At 52.2% G+C, this 24,529-nt stretch overlaps 1 protein-coding gene across 2 annotated transcripts in view; it reads right to left on the bottom strand.

Moving 5' to 3' along the window:
* Nucleotides 1–21,978, bottom strand: part of NR5A2 (nuclear receptor subfamily 5 group A member 2) — a 129,911-nt gene extending 107,933 nt beyond the window's left edge. The window contains exons 1-5 of one of the 2 annotated variants that reach the window (XM_040263238.1): nucleotides 21,560–21,978; nucleotides 9,463–9,600; nucleotides 5,297–5,415; nucleotides 3,647–3,788; nucleotides 785–1,431 (exon numbers count right to left, since the gene is read on the bottom strand). In XM_040263238.1, the coding sequence (XP_040119172.1) occupies nucleotides 785–1,431; nucleotides 3,647–3,788; nucleotides 5,297–5,415; nucleotides 9,463–9,600; nucleotides 21,560–21,623 (1,110 nt within the window). In that variant the 5' untranslated portion in view covers nucleotides 21,624–21,978. Of the gene's footprint in view, nucleotides 1–784; nucleotides 1,432–3,646; nucleotides 3,789–5,296; nucleotides 5,416–9,462; nucleotides 9,710–21,559 lie in introns of those variants that run through there. The other variant, XM_040263237.1, reaches the window with a different exon arrangement.
* Nucleotides 21,979–24,529: the final 2,551 nt, after the last annotated feature.

Here is a 24,529-nt window from a genome sequence, read left to right on the forward strand (position 1 = left end):
GCAGTACCTCCAGGATCCCAAACTTCGTTACGACTTTGCCATATTAATTCAGTCTTCAGCTTCAGGAAATAAAATAATTATGTAGTTAAACAGAGATCCTTGTACAAACAAGGACTGTGTTTACAATGTACCAATCCATTAAAATCAACGACAGACACAGATTGTGAGAACCAAGGCCCAGCCCAGCAGGCTAGCACTCACACGGGGCCCATTCCCCAGCCAAAGGCAGTAAACATCCCATTGGAATCTGCTCCGAAAACAACAGGTTTACCAACCTAATGTCAAGGTAAACAGGCAGTAAATACCTACTTGATACTCTTAACCAGCGGTACCATTTGGATTCTTTAGCGTCTAAACACAACGAAACGCTGGCGTTTTTTCCTCCTAAATTGGCACCATTATAATAGAGCTCCTTACTTGGTAATTCTTCAAAAGTTTACTCTGTTCTGTTTCACGTTGGCTTCAATGTTTCAGCCATAAACCAAGGTAGAGGGAATAAGGTAATAATAAGGGAAAGGGAAGAGCATTTTTCCTGTTCAGGAAAAAAAAAAATCCCACTAGGTTTACCGTGTGTGACATTAAATGCCACGCCCCTAAACGAAGAGCTGCAGAAAATACAGGCCCGTAGAGGGAAGCTGCGGCAGTCCCGAAGGCAAGGTCTAAAACAGCGCTTTACGAGGAAGGAGGGACAGCGCGCGCGCGGCACCCAGGCCCTGCGCGGCGGGCACCGAGCCGGGCGGCGCGGAGGGAAGCGGGGCCCTGCGCCCCGGCGGCCGGCACGTACCTTGAGCTCCCTGAAGAAGACGCTGCTGCGCGCCCACTCCACGATGGAGAAGAGCGTCTGGTCTGCCATCTTGCACATGAGCCCGAACGTGCTGAGCCGCTCGTGCTTGCTGCGGTTGGCCTGCTCCTGCTGCAAGTAGGCCATGATCTTGGCCTGCACCTGGGGCTCGTCGGGCTCGCACTTGAGCAGTTCCAGGATGAGGTGGGGGATGCTGGCCGGGGAGCTGGTCTGGTAACTATCCACGTAGGAGTAGCCCATGATGGACTCCGGGGAGCTGGTGTAGGGGTCGGGGTACTCGGACTTAATAGCGCGGCCGGGGAAGTGGCTGTAGGTCTGGTAGCCGGGCAGGCTGCCGTGAGGGGGCATGGTCATGCTGATGGGGGAGGTCACGAAGGGGCTCCGGTCGTAGTCGGCGGGAGGCAAGGCAGCGTGGTTCAGAGGTAGGCCTTTGGAGGCAGAGTGGATGTTCTGAATCGCAGAGGAGATGCTCAGCTCGGGGGGCATGGCTTGGATCACCTGAGACATGGCTTCCAGCTTCAGTCCGTTGGCCCGGATGAGGGCTTTTTTCTGCTGCTTCAGGGCCCTGTCCCTCTTGTACATGGGCCCGAACTTATTCCTTCCTCCGCGCATTCGGTCTGCCCTTACCGCTGTTGGTGTGGGCATGAAAAAAAAAAAAAAAAAAAAAGGAAGTAAGGGTATAAATAAGATGTAAATCCTGAGCACTGTCCAGATCTCTGGATAGTTAGGCTCAAAATGGACCAGAAATGGTCTGTGTGTGCTTGTTTTCACCACAATAGCTCTCAAAGAGTCCCAAAAAAGCCATGTCCTCTTTATTTATGAATTCTTTCCTCCAAGTGTGTTTGTCATAAAAAAATATTTCAGCTATGTGGGGACACATTAACCCTTTGGTGGGCTGAAGAGACTCCTAGTCTTTGCTACCCATGGGGGATGCTCTGTGCTGCTAAGGACGAGGATCAGATTCTGTCCTGCCAGCGAGGCTGGGCTTCTCTTTATGGAAATGCAAACTGCTCAGAGGGTGCACCCCCCCCCCCCACCAAATCAAAGGGGCCATTACTGGATCAAATTGTGACTATTTCTCCTGAGGACAGCTTCCTCTCTCAAAGTCTTTTTGGCTAATTTGCTGCAAAACTGCTAGGTACATGCTCTTCTTGGGAAACCATCCTCACCCAGATTTGATGGCTACGCACCAGGTAGCCACTGGTTATTGTTTTCAATTAAGCAGAACTGGACCTAACTAGAGCAGATTCATTTCCGAAGCTGTCAAAATGGCCCACCATCACAATACTGGGTGGCGTCCGGGGCCCCGTCTAGCAATGTCTGTAGTGGGTCTCTGCTGGCTCATAGTGACCAATGGCAATTAGACCAGACACAGCGACCTCTGACAGCTTGTGACACGGCGAAATTGCTGGAGGTTAAGTTCTGGAGCTTTTTATCTTAGGATTAGTACAGCATTAAAAATTTATTGTGAATGCTAGGCACCCAGAATACCACACAAGATAATGAAGAGTTTTTCATCTGGACGATCATTTATTGAATATTCGATTGTTTCATCTCACTGTGAACAAAGTATGAGCACGCACCGCAAGTGACTTCCTATTAAGAAAGCACACTTTTTAAGGTAAAGAAAGGCAGCCTTTCCCTTTTTTTAATCAACGACACCATATGCGATCACATTTAATTTTTAACATTTTATCTTCTGAGTCTCATACTGTTGTAAGCATCTACCACACTGTTTTGCTGTTTGGAAAATAATAAAGTGATTGGTAATGAAAAAAGCAGTTACGTCTTTTCTCAATCTCATCACACACAGTCCCCTGATAACCCACGAGGCTACTTCTATTGGGAAGGAATCTATCAGCAATTTCTGCAGAGTATTTGAAATCTGTTGAGTATTTCCATCAAGTCCGAGTGCCATGCAACAGAAAAGCCCCACAGACAGCTAGTCTGTGTCTCACTGATCAAATGGAATGGGCCCCGCGTCCGGCACATCTCCGGGCTCTGTATCCCTTCGTATTACTTTATTTACAGTATATGCGATCTGTGGAAAGCCAGTAGGTCCGAGACTGAAAAACAGCCAGACACCGTGACATTCATGAACTACAGGTTATTTACAGCCGTCACATATTAACTTCACTTCCTCTAGTCTGCACAGCAGAAGCGCAGATCCTGCTTTTCCAACATAAAGCTTAATGTGGCTTTGGGGGAACACACTCTTGTTCTCGGCAAACCACTGCTACCGACATGACACTTCGTTAGTTTTCATGTTTCCTGATTCTCAAAAAAATTTTTTTTAATTTTGCAGGCTCAGTCATCTTCTTAAAAAAATGTGCTTTCCTACACAATCAAAAATGACACTCTCCATGAGAAAAATCTCTTTACAAGTAAAGGTTTTAACTCTTATTCAGGAATCATGAAACTAACAGTAACAATTAAGACAAGTTAACCTATTTAAAAAGATTAAAATCAAACTTTTTTACTAGGGCATCCTGATTTGAAACCTTTAAAGGACTTTTAAAAATATTTTGGCAGATTATTTTTACTTGTTCTCAGCTGAATCACATTGGTCTTGCTTTCATCTACCCTATGAAATGCATCTGCTTCTCAAACTAAAAAATGAGGTGGGGAGGCGAAACGCCAACATTAAAAAATTTTTTCCTAGTAGATTTCACCAGTCTTTAAATGAGACTCAGACTATACTGCTGACAAAACATAAAAGGACATTATTGTCAATAGTGTTAAAAGACTAGGAAAATACTGTTACCACGTTATAAGTACAATGTTGTCTTAAATCCTATGTCCTTGGAGAATTTTAACAGGCAGCAGTCTTTAGAAAAAACTTACCTTCTAGCTTCATTCCAACACTGAGACATTTTTGAAATCGACAGTAAGGACAACGCTTTCTCTGTGTTTTGTCAATTTGGCAGTTCTGGTTTTCTATACACGTGTACCTTTTATTATTTTGGACTGTTCGCTTAAAAAAGCCCTATAAGAGAAAACAGTAAGATATCTTATAAAGCTAATACCCGTCTCTTCTATTGTTTCATTTTAAGGAAATCACTAGTAAATCTTTTCATTGCACCACTTGAGTCCTTATGTGGTTCTGTGGCTTATTCCACGTTTTAACAAGATCAACCCTTCAAAACCAGGGTAGAGATTTTTCTGACATCAGAGTTATATTTCACAAGAATCACATCAAATCTTGGAGAGCTTTGTCTACACACCGTCTTATCTCAACATTCAGAGGAAAATACATGCTATACTGACCCGTAATTTTTTTTTTTCTTATTAACCTTCATGTTCCAGACAAGGCAGTTTTAGAGAGCTGAATTATTTTTAAGTAGTCTGATATAATTTTGGTGGCAAACTACAGTAAAATACCAATAGAAAAAATGAAATAAGAAAACACTTCAGATGTTTTATAAACATCAGCACTAAAGAGTTAAAAGCAAAAGCATTTAAAGAATAAAATGGAAAAATGTGGAAAATGTTCATAATTCCATTGGAATACATTCAAGTTGGGGAACTGCAAAGAAAAAGGTGAAACTTATGAGGGAAAAAAGCATGTAGAACAGAGAACTGGATTTTAGCAGAGTGTATGCCTTCCTTATATTTCATCCAAAAGAATTAATCAGAAATAAAATCTGTAGCTTTATAACACAGTTACTGCTTGGATGGTATATTCTTTGTTTGCCCTACTGACCACAAAGTGAAACCATCTTACTTTGTTATAAAAAAAAGAGAGGAGATTTTCTTGGCAGTGGTTTAGTAATTGTACTGAGTTTTCTACTTTTAAAAATGTTGAAAAATAAGGAGTATTAAATTTACTGACAGTATATGAAGAAAGTCTGAGATAAGTCCTTACTGTATAGTTGATGTTGTTAGTAATAATACAGTATATCTCACATACTAAAAACTCTTGTATTTAAATAAGTCACCATATACTTAAATTACTCATATTATAAACATAAGATCTGGCTTCTTATTCTTTCTGATATAAATTCCAAAAGCCTTAAAAATTATTTTTGGAATAAATCAGGATGAAATCATGCAGTTGGGAATTTAGACTTTTATATCTGTGGATAAAAAATGTTTGGCTGTGTAGCACAGAATACTCTGAAGTTAAAATGTATTTGGGAAACACTTTGTCATGTTGGCTCTCAAGAACAACGCTGCTTTAAATATATATAAGTCAAGCAAAATCAATATTCTGGACTGTTAGAAATAGAAGCCTTTCTACAGCTACATCACTTTCCTACAATAAACTATTTTAAAGTCATGATACTGGCAAAGTTTTCTAAACAGCATAAATTTCTTTGCTTTGTGGATTAAATCAGACACATATTTCTAAGAATCATCTCACTAAGACTCACTCTTTCCCTCTCTCATTTTTGAGTCCAAAAAAGACAGCCTACATTTAGCTTGAAGAAGTAGTCCAGTGGTTTATTTTGGTTTTGAACATTATATTTCTCAGGTAGCAACGTGGGAGCAAACCTTGCAGCTTTCACAGGTGAGGAGCCCATAATGGTACCCAGACACTTTATCTCCGCACACGGGACAGAGTTCTTCCAGATCTTCATCATAGGAGTAATTCACCATTTTAAACGGGGACACTGAAACAAGAAGAGGGATGCACACATCCAGTTAATTTACTAGGTAGGTTTCAATCCTGCAATAAGCTAAGCTAAATCACTTCAGTCGTGTCTGACTCTGTGTGACCCCATAGACGGCAGCCCACCAGGCTCCCCCGGTCCCTGGGATTCTCCAGGCAAGAACACTGGAGTTGGGTTGCCATTTCCTGCAATAGGAAGCGTTTTGGTGACTGGAGGGCAAACATCACCAGGTAAAACAAAATAAAAATATCTCACAGGTGGACTGCAGAGAGTTATTTTTACAGTCAAAGCAAAACCTCTTTTGGCATCAATGAGTAAGCACTTTACATTATTTTAATTTAAAAATAATTCTAAATTCTTTTGTTAAACATTCTTAAGCTGACCACTGTTGAACACAAGTCTCCTAACTCTGCAAAAAAGAGATCCAGAAAAGAAACACGAATTGCATAAAGGAAGAACTTAGAATTCCTTTTAAATCGCCTTGCTGATAAGTTCCAAAACATCACCTTTTCCTAGGGAAGAGAAAGAAGCACACAGCGTCATCCTCGCACTGGAACCGGGTTTGCCCAAAGTTCACCGAGCCTTAAGAGTGTCTGGGTGAAAGCAACGCCGAACCTCCACCAGGAACTGGGAGCCCCGGACACTTTGTCAGCAGCACTGTTCCAGCCACAGCCCGAGGCTCCCAGCGTGCAGAGCTGTTAGATTAATCCAAACACCCAGTTATGGACTGGTTGGGCTTTGATCTCTGCACTTTTGAAAATCTACTGTAAGAATTACTAGAAAAAAAGGGGAGGGAGCACGGACGGAAAGGGAAAGAAAAAAAGAAGGAAAGCAAAAGATACACACGAGAGTTTGGTTTCGTAGCGAAGTATTGAAGTCCTTTAATGAACTTCACATGTTTCCGATCATCACTGCAAAATATAAACACCTCGAGCTCCCCTGTTAAACAGAAATCAGGCGGCAGCTTTGCGCGGCTCCCTGCAGGGATCGGGTAACCGTCCAGCTCCGGACGCAGTCCCGGGAAGGCGTCTTCGCAGCTCCAAGACCAAGAAAAACTGCGCAGGAGGGGCGCAGGCCCGGAGACCCAGGTAATACCTGATCCGGCCCCTCCCGGAGACTCGGTCCACCCCCGGGGAGCCTCGCAGCGCGGGCCTCGGGGCGGGGGAGCGGGGGGTGGACGCCGAGAGCAGGTCCGCGCGGCCCGGCCGCCGCCCGAAGGCTCCGAGCACCTCCCGCGAACCCCGGGGCGCACTTGCCTCTCGCCCCTTGCTCAACTTTGGGATACCCACAGGCGCACAAACGCCCCAGTCAAGTTTGTTTTAAGTTAATCAGTGGCATTTTCAGGGGGCGGGGCGGGGCTGGGCGGGGGCGGGGGGGGGGGGGGGGTTGTATTGAGAGCCGGCAGGAGTTTCCTCTGATTTGTTTACCGAAAAGGAAAGGGAGAAACAGGCCAACCACCCATCCCCAAAGTGCCAGGACACTCCAGCACCACTGTGACCTCCTGGCCAAAGAGTTCTGATTTTTTTTTTTGTTTAATACAGTCCTGTTTTCTTTACGGATTGTGGGGGCCTCTGGAAAGGGCCTTTAGGGTGGGGGGCTCCCTAGCCGCGCTTCTCGACTGACCCCCCTACCGGTAGCCTCTCTCCAGACTTGGAGTCCTGGGCTGGGGCGTAGATCGGGATGAGTTACCCGAGTTTGGGGAAGGGGGATCCCAGGAAAAGATGAGAAAAGCCGAGGCAGGCGTCTGAGCTCCGAGGAATAGAAATAGACACGCAGACCGCAGTCCTCTCGGCGGGGCCAAGGGATGTCCCCGCTCGCGTTTGGGGAGCCTGGGGGTTTGCCTGAGGCTGAGGAATCCAGAAGGTTGTTCATACCCTCCTGAAAGGTCGTGACTGTTGCTTCCAGGCGTGTTTTCGGACAGGGGAAAAACTGTGCTTGACCAAGCGTGTGCTTCTCCTTCCCCCTTTGCCCAGCAAAGTAAACTTTTCACTTAGCCCCCGAGAGGTGCGGGGAGATAAGGGACCCGGTGCGAACCTCGGGACCCGACATCCTAAAGACCGGGGCTGGGGACCCTTTTGGAAAATCCCAAGACCGAGGCCGCGTGGGGAGACCGACGCCGTGAGGTGAGACCCGGCATCTTTCAGAGGCGCCCACGTGCTGTAGCTCGAGTGAGTCTTCGGAGAATCCAATGCATCCGAGCCATGAAGTCCCGGTCTTGAGAAAGCAGAGGGGGACGCCGGCGCCTGGGACCGCAGAGGCCGCGCAGGCACGTGGACGAGTACCCCAACCTTTTCTGCACCTCTCCCACACCCGCCACGGTTCGGACCGCAGCGCGGCCCAGGCCAGGGCGTGGGGTCCGCGTCCCCAGGGGCTCCCCTCGGGCCGCAGGCCGCGTCGCCTGGAGGAAGCCGCGCCGGGCGCTTCCCACCAGCATTCCACCCCGGGGCTGAGCAAGCAGTCGGCGACATCCCAGAGGCCCAGGCACCAGGGAAGGCCGGTCAGGAACGCTGGGTCCAGGCAGGAACGGCCCTCTCGAATTTTACAAAGTACCGCAGTGCTATCTCCCTCCCGTCTCCCCCACCCGACTTCCTGCTCCAACTTCCCCCTGCGCTTCTTTTCCCGAGGCGCTCAGAGTCGCGCGCGGGAAGAAGCCGAAGCTTTCCCTTGGACGCCAGCATCTCGCCGGCTCCGATGGCGCCCAAGGGACAGTTCTCGGCAGTGGCGGCCGAGGGGCCCGATGCGGCGCCCCGGGGCCGCTTCCCCTGGAAAATTCCGCTTCGCGGAATCCCAAGTGCCTGGCGGGAAAGCCTCTTTGGGCCAACCGGGTCCTCCCCAGGGCAGCCAGCCTACAGGTTAGACTCTAGGGTCTCGCTCCCCGGGGACTTCCACGGCCCTCCCTGGAGGCTGGGCGAGACCCCAGGATCCTCCAGCTTTGACCGACCCCACCGGCGGAGACGCACGGCCTCCCGCCGCCCCCTCGTCTCCAAACAGCGGGGCGACCTCAGGCCCCGGGCCCAGCGCCGCCTCTCCCGCACCGCCGCGGGCGCCAGCCCTGAACTCTGCTCTCGGCGCGTCCCCGGCCCTTTCAAGTTCGCTCGAGGGGACGGCAGGAAGCGCTCGGGATCACAGGCCCGCCGGCCCGCACATCCTGCGCTCTGGCGGGGGCGAGGATGGAAGGGCAGCGGAGACTTTTCCTAGCATTGTTCCCTCCCTGGCCCCGAGCAACTGCGATAAACTTCTGAAGGGCTTACTTAACACGGCCAAGGTCTAGAATCGCTTCTTTTGGAACGGGGCGAAAATACAGCCTACGGGGTTTGTCATTCCGCCTCGCGCTTGTTGTCAGCAATCAAAAGCTGGGGAAACAAGCGGGACTTCCAGATTCCCAGGTATCCGACCGAAGAGGCTGGAAGCTAAGCCGCCGCCCCAGCCCTGCACTCACTCCGCATTGCCCGGCTGGAGGGTGCGCTGGAGACAACTGGTTCTTTCCAGTTCTGCCAGCCGTTTTAAGAAGTTGTTCCAACGCCAGCCGACTCCCCGGGTGCGCCGGGGTTGCAGGGTGCCCGGGCGTCCTGACACCGCTAAGTCAGCTCTTCCCGAGGTTCTGCGCTTTCTGCAGCTGACTTTCCCAGGCAGAGGGTTCTTCTGCACTCAAGAGAACTGGTTCAAGTTCCCCCGATTCGAGTGACCGGGAACCTGCTCGGGATTCCCGAGAGAAGTTCCATTTCTTAGAAAGATCGTCGGAATAATTAGATCTCTACACAGAAACTGCCCCGGCTCCGGTCGCCGGAGCTCGAAGCCGCTCTTCTTAATTAGAAGCGGCCAATTAGGCATTGCTCGGAAAATCCCCGCCCCGCATTGTTCAAGAGCCATAAACTTTTACGCCTTCCCCTGGGGAGGGGGCCCGACGCCCGCGCACCGCCCCGCAGCCCCGCAGCCCCGCGGCGGCGAGCGCCGGGCGGCCACTCCAGCGCCCGCGCGGGGCCGGCGGCTGCAGCCCGCGGGGCGAGCCGGGGGCGGGGGAGCCGCGCGCCGCGAGCGCCTCCTTACCTTGCATGTTTTCCGGCATCTGCCCCTGGTCCCCATGCGACCGAGCCAGTCCCAGGGCTTCCGTCTCCACTTTGGGCAGCATGACAAGGCGGCCGCGGGCGGGGGCAGGGGGTCCGTGTCCGTCCGGAAGCCCTGCACCTGAACGCGGGCGGCACGGCTTCAACTCCGCCGGGAAGAAGGAGGGGGCGGCCGGCAGGCTGCTCTCTCGCTGGCGCGCTGGAGCGCGTCCCCGTCGCCTCCGGGGCTGCCGTCAGGACCCCGGAGCCCCGTCCAGGCTCGCTGCTCCTCAGCCGCCCCTGAACCGCGAGGAGGAAGCGGCGGGCACCGAGCGAAGACTGCGTCCGGGCGCGGGGGCCCAGCTCGGCGAGGGCGCAGCTGCCGGGGGCGCGGGGGCGCGTCCGGCCGAGCTCCGGGCGCGCAGCGGAGGCGGCGGCCGAGCTGCTGCTGCTGCTGCTGCTGCTGCCGCCGCCGCGGCTCCCAGACGGCTCGGCTCGGCGACCCGCGCCCCGCCCTCCGCTGCCCTCCGCTAGGGATCCGCAGGGTCTCCCGCTCGCGCGGTCTCTGGCCTCCGTCTCCTCTCCTCCGCCCCTCGCCCGTGCCTGCCTCCCTCCCGCTCACTGTCAGGCGTGGAGCTGGAAGTTCCAGCCTCCCTCCGCCGCCTCGTCCACTCCCGTCCGGGAGCGGTCCTCTGCAGCCCCGAGGCGGCGAGGCTGGGGGTGGGGGAGAGGGAGGGGAGGAGGACCGGGTCGGGGGAGGCCGGGATGAGGGTGAGGGCCGGGGATGGGGACGCGGGTTCCGGACTCGGGTCGGACCCCAGGCGCCAGCCAATGAGGACGAGGCCCAGGCTTCCCGGCCCCTCGCCGCCCCAACCTCTTCACCCCGCCTCGCCCCCTCCCACACCGCCCGGCCCCTGGCGGGGGATGTGCGCGCGGCGGGTCTTAGAACGGCTGAGAGGCGACCTCTGCCTGAGCGCGGCGGCCGAGGAGAAGCTGGTTGGAGGTGTCGGCGCGAAGAGGGGAAGCCCGCGGGGGTGCGCCCACCGTGCGTGCTAGGTGAGGGGGAGTTGAACGCGTTTCAACAAACCAGGAGAGAAAAGAAGAGCTGGTCTGCGCTCCAGGGTCTCCGGGCCCCATTCCCCTCGGCAACTAGTCCACAGCCCCCCCACCCCCAGAGGGGCCTAGCGGCGCGGTCCACCTGCTCAGGAGGGAACAGCCGCGTTGCTGAGAGTTGGCGCAATTGCCGGCAATCCGAACGGCCCTCCCCAGCCCCCCATTCTCCTCCAGCTCCTTCGCTCACTTATAAACACCACCCGCCTCCTCGAGCCCCCAGATCAGACTGGCGACAGACTTCCTAAAATGTTAGTGAGCCGTGTTTCCATACTGAATGCAAAGAGCAGCGCCGGCTTCCTCTTCCATCCCCAGGTCTCTGGGGTGGGACGGGCCACTTGAGGCCAGAGGCCCAGCACTTGAAAAAAAGTTTTAAAGAACCATCTGTTATGCAAGCTCTTCCACACCAGCCCAGCCCCATCTTCAAAGTTTTCAGATCTCATCTCAACAAGATGAAAACACTCTATCCCCAGCCTCCTGACTGCATGTGAAACGCCTCATATTCAGTATCTGCTGAGAGTCCACCCACAAGGGGGTGAATTTGAATCTCAAAGGCTCTGAATTTGTTCTATGTGAATGGCATAGAGATCACACACTCAACTGGCCAGTCCAGTATTTGATGAATTGAAAAGTACTCCAATCACTGCCATGCATAATCTACACTTTTGAATGAAATGGGTTGCTCACCACATCCCCAAGCCTGGCCATTCACACACTGCTGCCTCTCAGAACTGACCTGTCATTTTGCTGCATAACTTACAGTACTCAGAATTGAAGTCATACAGACCTCAGTTTTAGTAGCATCTGTAGGTTTCATGAAAACCTTTAAATGTGGTGAGAAGGCCGCCCCTTAGATGGTAAAGGGGAGTGGGTTGCAGTGACCCTTCTGATGCTCAGATTTTGGTGACAATATCACATACAGTCAGTCCATTTTCAGTATTGCCTGGTTGTTTTAAGCATCGTTGTGAAGGAAGCTCAGAAAGGGCTCAAATCAATGCTAGCACCTTGCCTGTGGATTCAGATGAACTTTCACGATGTTTATTACGAAGCCCTCCCACTGCAGAGAGCATCTGGGGCACTTTGACCCTCCTTACCAATACCAGGCTGGCAGCTGGAGGGGGGCTCTAGTGCTCCCCCCATTGCGGGAGGGAAGGCCCGCCGGTTGCTGGAGCAGGAGGAAGAGGTTGGGAGGGTTGAGAGAAGGGTGCAGAGCGTCTAACAGGACCGCGGGTTGCAGTGTGGCCCGTCTCTGCCCGCACTTGAGGAGTGCCTGACCTGGCCGCAGTTCAGAGCCCAGCCTCAGCCCAGAGAGGGCCTGTTGAGGCCACACAGGTGTGGAGGCCACCCTCCCCTCTCATCGCTCCCCAAAGGCCTGGCATGAGGGTTACAGAGAGCTACCTGGCACCCATTTGTCTCACGAACGGGAGCGGCGACGGTGTGAGAAAAGGGGCCCGGGTCAGGGTTTTTTTAAATCGGTCTTCAAAGAACGCGCAGGCGTGTAACAGCGGAAAGGTTTCGCCTTGCTTTGAAGCTCGAGTCCAGGCTATGGCTCTGCCGGGTCGGCTGCGAGCCCAGGGGGCACCGAATGCGAAGGAGGCCTCAGACCTGGAGAAAACTTCCCTTCCCGAGAACCCCCGGCCCGAGGGCTTGTTCCAGGAACGGGGCGGGAGAGGGCTGTCCCGAGGGCCAGAGCTATGCCGATCCCTCCGGGGGACGTGGAAACCCCGCCTTTGGTGGACGAGGCGGGAAACCTCCCGCGGGAGAGACCCGAGGGCCGATCATCTTTCCCGGGCGCTCCGCGTGGGATCTGGGCAGCAGGCGCCGAGGGAGAGGCGGCAGGCCGGCTCCGGGCGCACCCCTCCCCCTCCCCACACTCCCTCCGGTCCTTGCCCCTTCAATTCCGCGGGGCAGGGGGGCCCCGCCGGAGCCGGGGACCCGCTCGCCCTGTGACCTGGGATGGGCCTGGGCGTCTCCCCGAACACCCTGGAGGAAGCAGAGCGCCGGGAGGAGGCGCCCAACCCGCCCGTGGTGCCGGGAAGGTTACCTGGGGATGGTTCCAGGTGGCAGAGGCCGCAGCGCGAGGCGGGGGCGGGTGGGGGTGGCGCGCGGACGCCAGGAAGGGCGAGGAGGTGGGGCTGAGGGGCAGGGCCGGGGTGGTCTACTTGTCCAGGCCCGGGGGGGGGGGGTCTGCGCTCTCGGAAGTATACACCCACCGCCTTGGAATCACAAAGCCCGGGCCCGCGGGCGGACGCCTCCCACCCTCGGCGCGGGACATCTCGCCTCTGCGGCCTCCGGGTAGAGAGCCCCGGGGAAGCCACCCCGGCTGCGGGGCAGTTAACTGGTGGGGACCGGAGGCCTAGTGAGACGGCTCCGGCTCCAGCCACCCCCAACATACTCAACTTGCTCTCCGCTCCCCTGCAGACTTCGCTCCCTTTTCCCCCCCGCGTCCCCCACGCTCTATCTCCCGTCCTACGGGGCCGGTCTCCAGGCTCACCCTTCCCGGTTCTGACTTTGTCTTAAAGCCTTGATTGACGGTTGCAATTACGAAAGATGATGGCTCGGGGAGGTTCCCGCAGCCTTGACGAGCCTGAGAAGCGCAGTCCCGGCATATTTTATCCAGGCTCAGCGTCATGGGGCCGTGCGCCCCCTGCGCCCGCGGGCAGCAGCGGAGGGGGTCTCGCGCCCCCGGCCCATGAGCAGACTACTGCCCGGCCCTCCCGCCTCCGCCTGCCCGCAGCTCGGCGTCGCGTTCCTGGGCGCGCCGGGCACCGCCTGCCCTTGACCTGACCTGAAGCGTGCCTGCCCGCCGCGCGCACTTCCCGCGTGCAGTCTGCAAAGGCGTAAAATGTCAAGATTTTCAGGACTGGTTTCTCGGACTCGACAACACGGGTCCCCGGAGGAACAGCATGGAAGATCCTTGTCCTCGCGCGCCTGGGTGGGGGAAGCCCCCCCACTCCACGACCCATCCCAACCTCTCAAAACCTTGAAAATCCGCATCCTTGAAAACCATGTCCAGCGCCTCCTCCATTCCCACTTTTTGGTGCTTTCGAGAAACCGGAATACTTTTCTCGGAGCACGTGTCTACTCTTCAGAAGAAATCTAGATTCCCACCCCACCCCTTCACTCTTTCCCCAGAAAGTCTCCGCGGCCAGGCTAGGCCAGCTCTGGGGGGAGACAGAACACACCGCTGAAGCGCGGGCTCTGCTTCGTTTCTCCGCCCCTGCCACTCGAAAAGCCCATCAGAAATCACTTTTGCTTTCCTCTGAAAATTAAATTTAGCAATAATTCTGGAGTCGCGCTCCCGAGCTGGAGGGTGGGGTGGCTGGGTTGGAGGCCTCCCACCCCTGCTCTGGAAGCACTTTTTTTAAGAGTTAAATTTTCCTGCAGATATGTAAGTTACCGAAGAGCGTGGAATTGGCTGAAGCGTTCAGAAAATAAACTGGAATAGGTCAAAAGTCGTGTTTTTTTTTTCAATCTTTTTCTGACGCCTGCGTAAATAACTACTTCCGACATCCTCGACAACAACCTCCAGTCCACGAGAAAGAAGGGCAGCCAGTTTAGAGCGCCCACCCCGGGAAGACTGTCTGGTGGGGTGGCCGCCAACAGCGATGCGAGCACGCTCACCATGGGAGCATCTCAGTGTATCTCTGGCCCCTCTTGCCCAGCGAGGGAAACGCAAGGTGACACAATTCTTGGGTAAGCAAGGCCTCTCAAGCCCTCCCCAGACAGACTCGCATCTTTGTCCCGAGGGAAAGGTGAGGTTGGAGAGACTTTGGCCTGGAGTATCAGAACCTGCCGGCCCTGGTATGAAGGCTTCCTTGCAGAACTTCTGCTTTGCAGAGAACTGCCCCAGCCCAGGGAAACAGGCGCGTCCTACCTTGGTAGAGCCGGTGGCCCTCGAGGTGACCGGGGACATCCGGTCTTGCGAAAGGAGCTGGCTGGGACCTGACCTTGGGTGGGTGCTGGTCCAACCTAATCCGTGCGCTCAGTCACTTCAGTCCTGCCTGACTTTTTGCGACCCTAAGAACTGGGGTTCACCAGTCTCCTCTGTCCATGGGATTCTCCAGGCAAGAGTACTGGAGTGGGTTGCCATGCCCTCCTCCAGGGGATCTTCCCCACCCGGGGATCGAACCTGCGTCTCTTAACCTCTCCTGCACTGGCTCTTTACCACTAGCGCCACCTGGGGGTCCGCCAGTGTAATCGAGCTGTTCCTCTCTGACTGCAATGGAAGCATGAGTGAGCTGCAACTCAACTCTGGGAACCACCCCGTCCACATTGTTGGGGACAAACCAGAATGATGAGTGGCGTCCACGAGGGCGTTGCTGGCCCAGAGCAGACCACCAAGCCCTGGGTGAGAGCTGCTCCCCAGGCAATCCCACTCCCCAGAGCTCCCCAGAGGAGGAGCTCGGATTCCAGCACTAGATGACTCTAGACTGACGTCCCACTGACTCTGGCCAGACTGGAAGCTTCACGAGAGAAGGGGTGACGTGCCACCCCCCTTCCCCTTCCCGGGCTGGGGCCGTTCGGGGATGGACCGCCGCGAGGCTGTGTCTTAGGGAAGCCCCCCCCCCCCGGGGGTTCTTAAGATCTAAGTGTGCCAGACCTGCTGAGCTGCGGCTGTCAAGCAATGTGGGTGCCTCTGACCCAGCAAAGAAAGTGTGGGTTTGGAAAGGCGGGGCTCGCGGGGGGACCGTCCCCCCGGGACTTGCCGCGTGGGGAATTTAGGGTCCCCCGAGGGGTCGCAGATCGCGCGATTCGGAGGGTCCTTTTCCAACCTGCCTCCAATTGGAAAACAATTATCGTAGTTGAGGTGGTGGCCAGCGTGCACGGAGCCTTGGGGCGAATCCTTTCACTTTCCCCTGGGTTTCTCCTCTGGACACTGAGGGGCGTCGCCTGGGGGACGGGATGGGTGGGGGCGGGTTGCGAGCAGTTTTCTTTCCAGGCCCACAGAGACCACTGGAGGCGATGGAGCGTTGGAACCCTGAGGCTGCAGACGCCCAGACCCGCAGCCAGAAGCAGCATTTACTGTGAAAACACGTTAGCGCCTGGCGTGGGAGACACACCCGGCTTTGTCAAAAGTGCTTAAAAAGGGCAGGGGAGGCGGTGTTTAAACTCTTTCCCTGTCCCCTCCCCCCAGGAGACGTTTGCTTGTTTGTTAGGAGTAAAATGTTGATCTATTGGGCTTCCCTTGTGGCCCAGCTGGTAAAGAATCCACCTGCAATGCAGGAGACCTGGGTTCGATCCCTGGGTTGGGAGGATCCCCTGGAGAAGGGAAAGGCTACCCACTCTGGAGTTCTGGCCTGGAGAATTCCATGGACTGTATAGTCTGTGGGGTCGCAAAGAGTCGGACACGACTGAACGACTTTCTGTATTATATATAGGAATAAAAAGTCCTCTGTAAACGCCCTCATTTTGAGGGATTTCCCTGCCTTCCTCATACCTCTGATGATAACAAGTGGATGCTGTGAATTTTCTATTTCCTGGTCATCTGCTCAGTAACCCCACGAGTTGTCACCAGAGGCCACAGAACTGCGAGCTCAACGTCAAAGATCCTTTCAGGAAATCCCAGAGTCTGAGACAAGCAGGGCCTCCCTCCCACCCCGCCCCGCCCCGCCCCCACAACCACCTCCCTCTCCCCGTTGCTGCGCTGCCCTCAGGGCTCCAGATGCTGGCCGAGCCCACCCTTTCAAACTCTTGGGGGTTCTAAACCTGATTTGCACCGTGGTTGGAGGAGGAAGACAAAGAGCCATTGACCAGTGTCTTTCTTAAGTCCAAAATCCAAAATGCCTTTCGGAAGAAAGTCTGCATAGATCAACGTTGCTTGTGATCATTACTTCTTTATATCAACAGGGGCGAAAAGGTATAACCTTGAGGAAAATGCATGGTTTTCAGAGTCCCATCCATGGGTTCCACTTACAGCTCACTTTTCTGACAAACTGAGTGACCTTGGGTAAATCACTTGACCTTTCTAAGTTCTTTTTTTTTCATCAGTAAAGTAAGACTTGGACTTCGCTGCTGGCTCAGTGGTAAAGAATCTGCCTGCCAATGCAGGAGACCCGAGTTCGATCCCTGGGTCGGGAAGATCCCCCGGAGGAGGAAATGGCAACCTACTCCAGTACTCTTGTCTGGAGAATCCCATGGACAGAGGAGCCTGGTGGGCTACAGTCTGTGGGGTCGCAAGGAGTCGGACACAAGTCAGTGACTAAAACACAAAATAAGGTTCCCAAAGAAAACACCAGACGTTCACTCAGAGGGACAGTGCTGCGTCAGCCCCTTCAGGGCGTCCCTGAAGGCCACTCGCCTCTAGAATTGGGGTTGGGGAGGGTCTGTGTTATTAATATCACACTGTTATCACACTTTTTCTCTTTCCCCCTAATTTCCCCCAGAGCATTCTCTGTAAGGAAAACAACCAGGAAGGGAGTCACTAGCCATTCTGCATGTTAAGTCGCTCAGTCACGTCTGACTCTTTGGGACCCTATGGACAGTAGCCTGCCAGGCTCCTCTGTCCATAAGATTTTCCAGGCAAGAATTCTGGAGTGGGTTGCCATGCCCTCCTACAAGGGATCTTCCTGCCCCAGGAATGGAACCCACAGCTCTTAAATCTCTTGTTTTGGCAGGCTGGCTCTTTACCACTAGCGCTACCTGGGAAGCCCAGTCATTCTAAGGACCATGAAAAATGGATCCTTCTAGTGGAAGGTTCTTGCCAACTGCACTGTCTTGCAGGGTTTGACACTGTCCTCAGGACTCACGCGCATTATCTGCAGATATTCTGCTTATTTGAGGTTTAAAAGTTAAATATCTTTTCATATGAATCATGTAAACACACATGACAGCTTTCTAAAAGACTGAGAAGGAGGCAGCCTTTATTGAGTGGTCTGGTCAGTTTCTGTCCACGTGGGTTTCCAGGCTCCATCTCTCACACTCACACCATCCATATTCAGTTCTCTGCTAGGCCCTCCCTGAATACAGTGCCCCCCAAATTCCTGAAGCTCCCTGAACCCAAGTGGATTTCTCGGAGAAGTTCCAACAAGGTGAGGAGTAAGGACGAACCCTCAAAGGGAGGTTCTGGACTGAGGGGCAAGATGTCTGCTTCTTGCCCTGCATAGAGCATGCCAGGAGCTGTTTGGGGAGGCTGGACCATGAAGGGAGACAGTCCCAGAGCCCTTCTCTAGCTCAGTTCAAGTTCAAGGCTAAAGCCAAGATAACGCTAGACATTGTGTCTGGGTGGAAGGGTCAAGTAAAGGAAAAAAGCATCACCAAACCTCTGTTCTCGCTTTCTCTGTACATCTCTCTTGGTTCATTAAAGAAGTCCTTTAAGTCCCATCACAGTTGTGGATCCAGGCCAGTACAGAGAATCTCAGAAGCAGTGTTTGGGAGGCGGGCAGAAGCCAGGGAGGAGAGGAGGCTCCGGGGCTCAGCTTCCCAGACGGAACTGGCCACCTGAGCCCAGCTCGAGCACCAGAGCATGGGCATGGGTGATGGTGTTCTCAACGGCACTGCGAACGGAGCTGGCTAGAGGTTAGGGCGACCCAGCGGCTGTCTCAGTGCCCACTGTGTGACGCTGCTTCGGAGACCCTTAAAGGCACAGAGCTCGCTGAAGCTTATCACCCGAATATCAGTCTCCGAGAGCACCAAGGGGCCCAGAGAGTAGCGCTGATGTCACAGCCTCCAGGCAGCACTTTCGCTGCGCCCTATGCACCCTGTGTGCTCAGCCACTCAGTCCTGTCTGACTCTTGCAGCCCCATGGACTGTAGCTCGCCAGACCCCTTGGTTCATGGGATTCTCTAGGCAAGAATATTGGAGTGGGTTGCCATTCCCTTCTCCAGGGGGATCTTCCTGACCCAAGAATCAAACCTTGGTTTCCTGCATTGAAGGTGGATTTTTTACCATCAGAGCCACCAGGGAACCCCTATTATATACCCTAACTACACAGAATGCACGTGTAAAAACACATGTAAATGTATGTAAAATGTCTTAAAGGCACATATCAAACTGAACATGGACTCTGCAAGATAGAAGGTAGAAGGTAGAAGGAAGGACGGAGAAGGCGATGGCACCCCACTCCAGTACTCTTGCCTGGAAAATCCCATGGACAGAGGAGCCTGGTGGGCTGCAGTCCATGGGGTCGCGAAGAGTCGGACCTGACTGAGTGACTTCACTTTCCCTTTTCACTTTCATGCATTGGAGAAGGAAATGGCGACCCACTCCAGTGTTCTCGCCTGGAGAATCCCAGGGATGGGGGAGCCTGGTGGGCTGCCGTCTATGGGGTTGCACAGGGTCGGACACGACTGAAGCGACTTAGCAGCAGCAGCAGCAGCAGCTACACAGAACTTACTGTGGCTCACGTGCAACATTATATAGGCTGTAAAATAGTCTTTGAAAATCACTTAATTAGAAGAATTACATAAACAACACAAGTCAGCCGTAACGCTGAGCACATACCTGGAGCACTGCAGCTCCTTAGATGACACGTTTCCTGCGACACAGATTCGGCTCTTTTGCTGATATAGACAAACACTTTATTCTCCCTCTCAAACTATTACTGCATAGCACTCTGTGATGTCACCCTATTTATGAGAATGTAAACAACCTAAGCCAGACACCGAGAGTCTGGAGGGCCTCTGAGACCAGTTCCCTGGAAGGAACAATCTAGTTGTAGCCCAGATCTGCTGCCCTCATGCTCTTGGACAGCCCTGCAGGCAGGCAGAAGCCACGCCGGCGTCTTATTTTCACTTTCTATGAGCACAGACTACATGCAGTTGTCATGGAACCACCAATACATAAAACTGTCATGCCAGCTTGGACCCACAGAGACTGCTTTTTAGAGAAACAGGCACATTCCCAGCAGAACAGAGAAACTGAGGCAGAATTCAGTCCCTGACTGCGCCGTGCATACAATGGGCTGGGTTTGGGGGGCCTCTCCCCCTGGTCCCAAAGTGCCATTTGCCATCAAAGCCCCCGGGACTGCAGACACTCTGAGCTGCGCTGGGGGGTTCTCCTCCGTGGGCCTGCCCTGGGCGGTCAGACCCCCCCAGACCCCCAATTCTAGAAGCGAGTGGCCTTCAGGGCCGCACTGAAGGGGCTGATGCAGCGCTGTCCCTCTGAGTGAACGTCCGGCCAAGTATCCCAGAAAGGGCGCCCAGCACCGCGGGAGTGACACCCCCTACCCCAGCACCCCGGGAGGCTACGCTGTGGAGCAGACGATGCTCAGAGCCAGCAGCTTCCCCGAGGTGACCAGGGGGTTCCAAAGAGGGCGTCTCACAGCCACCAGCGGGCCATACCCGGGCACCTGGGGCGTAAGGCGGGTGGGGGGAGCGTCCCTGGGCCCGGAGCGGGCGGTGCCCGCGAGTGAGGTCCGGGGAGAGGGCTCCTTGCTGAAAACTGTTCTCCGATCGGCCTGTGATCTGGCGCCCTAAAGTGCCCGCACAGGTTTCCGGGGCCGGGGTGGGCTCCCTCAGCCTCCAGCGGTCCCTCCAGGATTAGACGGCCACCCCCACCCCGACCCCTCGGCCGCCGGCGCTCCGGCCCCTGCGGACCCCAGACGTGAAGGGGGTCCAGCCTCGCGCCCGGACCTGAGCGCCGGGCGGAAGCCGAGGCAACGCGAAGGCGGTCCCTTCCACCGCCTCACCCGGTTCATTCACCCCGGGCTGGCGCCGCCAAGTGAGGGTCCCCGAGCGCGGCCCCGGATTTCCTCGCCCTGAATTCGCATCCACAGGTGGGTGCGTCTCCGAGCACGCCCTCGCCGCGCGCCCTCGCATCTCCGGGGCCTCGCCGCGCGTCCCCGCGCCCCCTGCTCGGGCGCGCCCTCGCCCCAGCGGCCTCCGCCTTCAGGGACCCTTTGCCCAGGCGCCCGGCGGCTCCCTGGGCAAAGACGTGAAATCGCCCCTGTGTTCTCGTCCAGCTCATTTCTGTGCCCGTATTTTCTTTTTATCTGCAGAGCAATTGAATTCTGTTGCACTCTGCCTGCCTTCCCAGTGTTTTCCTTTTCGTAAGTACAGAACATTTTTTGTATGTGTGTGCCATTTCCTCAACTGATATACTTTAGGGTGTAGTTGACCCATAAAAAAGCAATCACTGCGTTCAGTGGAGTCAGCTGGTTATGAAGGGAGAACGAGGAAAATTCCAGACCTTGGTTTTCCTTCTCAGCAGAGCTGGAACTCAGGCCTTTGCTAATTACAGGGACATTCCAATTCATTCCAAAGCCTAAGAAAAGTGCTGCAAGAAAGGGCTTAGGGCCTTCAAAAACTAGTGCGGAGGAATAAAGGCACGATTTCCCACAGAGCAATAATGACAGATGTCTGGAGTCTTTTCTTTTTCACCCTTTAGGGTTAATTGAAAGTGTTCTTGCTGTAACATTAATGTTTGTGACTTGGCATTGCTTGTACTTTTAAAAAATGAAAATTACCTTTGTGTACTTATTCTGTTTATAAAAAGAAGATAGACTCGTTATTTTGAAAATCTGTAACCCTTACCTTCTTAACTAATGACGGTATGATTTTGGTTTTGATTTTGTCTTTTGGATCGAAAAACAAAAGTTTTCTGTAGTATCTGCAATGAATGAGACACACTGTGGTGTGGCTTCAAACTCCACAGACAGTTGAAAGCATTCGCTAAGGTGGGATCAATGATGACTCCATATGGGTAACCTCTTTCAAGTGGTTCCACTTTTAGTTTATCATTTCTCATTTAAAAGTATCAGAAAATATTAGGGATGAAAGGAATATATTGTACTTTTTGTTTTCTGGCTATTTTAGGCTGGTAGAATGACGTCCAAAAACAAAGGCTATAAGAATATTTGAAATATTCATTTCTCTCTTTAACTTCAAGAAAGATAAATGTGTGATATATACGTGGACTTACGTGCTTTTAATAAACACAAAACTGGAAAAGCAGTGACTTATAATAGTAAATACATCAATGGCACTGAATTACACGTATTAGTGTCATAGCAGGATAATAAATAGATGATAAATAGAGCAACTCCTACTTACCAATAGGTGTAAGTCCGTGCTTTAGAGATTCTTGTAAATCCCCAGTATCCAAATTAGAAGACATTCTTAATGAAATTATAGGCAGTCCTTTGGTTTAAAGCAGATATCATTGAGTGTAAGAAGGAAGTGCAGCTTGTCAAATTTTGTAGCCTAGGGCAGGACACATCAGACTACAATAACCCTGAGTGAAAGTTAAGAAAAAGAGAGGAAAAAAAAAAAAAAAAACCCTTCAAGAATCCAGAAAGTTACAAGCAAGTCTTTCCCTGGACTCTGTACTTTTTCCAGCATTAGTGATCTGCTGTAAACCTTGTATCCAGTTTCGTGATGGTTTCTAATCAGAGGCATGGAAACTTTTGATAGGCTTGGACGAATCACGTGACTCCAGGCAGGTTGATAAGAGGACCCTGTTATAAAGTGACAGCAAGAGAGATAAGAACTCTTGGCAGATAATGGCGCAGAAATGATTAACTCAGAAGTGGAGAGTTGGTGTGCAGCGCAGAGAGTAGAAGGTTGTAAAACTGAGGGGTCAGAAGATCACACTTAGTGGGGAAAACTGCAAACCAGCTTAAATCCACTAACTAAACTTAGGCTTGTGACATGCTCCCTGGATGTCATCACCTCTTTGCACAGAGGAGGACAGACGTAGCTCTTCTGACCTCTGTAAATGTATTTTAGATGATAACGTGGGCAGACATTCATTCTCCAAGTGATGACCGGGGATATGATTGACACTTTGGAACCCTTCAGGCAGGCTTGCTGAGCCTGTGCTCATTCATCTCGTCTTATTTTGTCAACCAGCTTTTTTTTTTTTTTTTTATCCTGCCTGCTTATTAGCTGAGGAGCTAACCTTAGCTTGTTTGTAGATTGGTCAGTTGATTAAAAGGGCATACTATTTCTTTGCCCCCCAAAAGTAACACTTTATACTTTGAGGTTAATGCTGGCAAATACATTTCCCATAATTTAAAAATTATCATTCTTTCCTTGAATCCATGGGAAAAAAGGGTTACTCCTCACATGAAAGAGATATTATTCAAATGACCAAGGTTAGTTTTAGGCTCTTGTAGAATATCTCTATTGTTTTCCAAAGTAATAAAATCTGGATTCTTAGACCAATGCGTGTTTTTTCCTATGTTGTGAAACAGTCATTTTCTTGTATGTTTTGATTTTGCTAATGGAGCAGTTTTTATTTTTATTTTTTTGCCTAAGATTCCATTGGAAAACCCAGAATGTTTATGTACAGCATTTTCCCCATCTAAATTATATTTTTTGGATTAAATTTGACTGCATGTAATAAAAAACCAGAAAGACAGTGGTTTAAATAAGACATTTATCTTTCTCCTATGAAAGCATTTCAGAGGTAGGGATGGTACCATGCCCCTATGAAGTTGCACAGGACCTCACTCCCTTCCTTTCTCTGTCCTCTGGCTCCTGTCCTCATGTTGCAAAACAGCTGCTAGAGACCAGCCATCACTACCAGGGAGCAGTACGGATGAAGGGAGAAAACATGGATTCCTTTTCCAGTACATTTCCTGAGAGTACTGCGTAAACAATTTGCTTATATTTCACTAGGCAGAAATTTGACACATATGCACACTTAGCCATTTCCCTGATAGCTCCGTTGGTAAAGAATCTGCCTGCAATGCAGGAGACCCTGGTTCGATTCCTAGGTTGGGAAGATCTGCTGGAGAAAGGATAGGCTATCCACTCGGGTATTCTTGGGCTTCCCTTGTGGCTCAGCTGGTAAAGAATCCGCCCTCAATGTGGGAGACCTGGGTTCTATCCCTGGGTTGGGAAGATCCCCTGGAGAAGGAAAAGGCTGACCACTCCAGCATTCTGGCCTGGAGAATTCCATGGAGTGTATAGTCCATGGGGTTACAAAAAATTCGGACACAGCTGAGTGACTTTCACTTTCACACTTAGCTACAAGGGAGGCTGGAAGTGAAGTCTTTAGCTGGACAAGTAAATGTATATTTCAAGCTACAAAGGATTGGGTGATTATAATGATCCATGTCAGTTCTTTGTTGTTATTTCTTTAAGCAATCAGACAATAGTGTGGTGCAATACCAGAAATGTACCTGTGTAAATGTTAAGGGATGTGACGTATGACCCTGAGAAGCAGCTGTTCTCTTAAAAATTATTAGGACTCCAAAAGGTTTTTGCTCATGTAAGTTATATCAATTAGTGTTTATTGCATTTGGAATTAAAATTGAGAAAGTAAAAATTATTAGTTATAAGTATATTAATTTATTGTTATCAAGGTGTATTATGATAACACATTGAGAATTGAAAAGAGCTATTTTCCAAAGGAAAAGAACCTTTAAAAAGCAGCGTTTTCTGAAGTCTTTTTAACGTCTAGCTTAATAGAAAACTGCCTTCTCACATGCACTTCTGCACCCAGTCTGTGGAAATATACTGTTTTTTTAAATTTCAGTCTTCACCAATTAAAAAGATTTATTTGCTTACTCGTGTCTTGGCTGCACCGCGTCTTGTTTTTGCGCCAGCTTTCTCTAGCTGCGCCAAGTGGGGGCCGCGCTTCTTTGCGGCGTAAGGGCTTCTCTTGCTGGGGAGCACGGGCTCTAGGTGTGCAGACTTGAGTGCTTGTGGCGGGTGGGTTTAGTTGCCCTGCGGCATGTAAGGTCGTCAGGGATTGAACCTGTGTCCCCTGCCTTGGCAGGTGGATTCTTAATCACCGGACCTCCAGGGAAGGCCCAGAAGTCTTTATGTTTTAAAATTATTTACCTGTTAAACTTCTGGCTGTGCTGAGTCTTCGTTGCTGCCTGGGCTTTCTCCAGTCACGGTGTGCGGGCTTCTGGTTGCAGGGGCGTCTCTTGCGGCAGAGTCTGGGTTCGAGGCCAGCGGGCTTCGGCAGTTTTGACGCGTGGGCACGTAGCTGTGGGTCTGGAGCTTGGGTTCCGCAGTTGTGATGTCCGCTCCGTTGCTTGCAGTATGTGGGATCTTCCCAGACCAGGG

Source organism: Oryx dammah, unplaced genomic scaffold (genome assembly GCF_014754425.2).
Source record: "Oryx dammah isolate SB20612 unplaced genomic scaffold, SCBI_Odam_1.1 HiC_scaffold_21, whole genome shotgun sequence".
NCBI lineage: Eukaryota > Metazoa > Chordata > Mammalia > Artiodactyla > Bovidae > Oryx > Oryx dammah.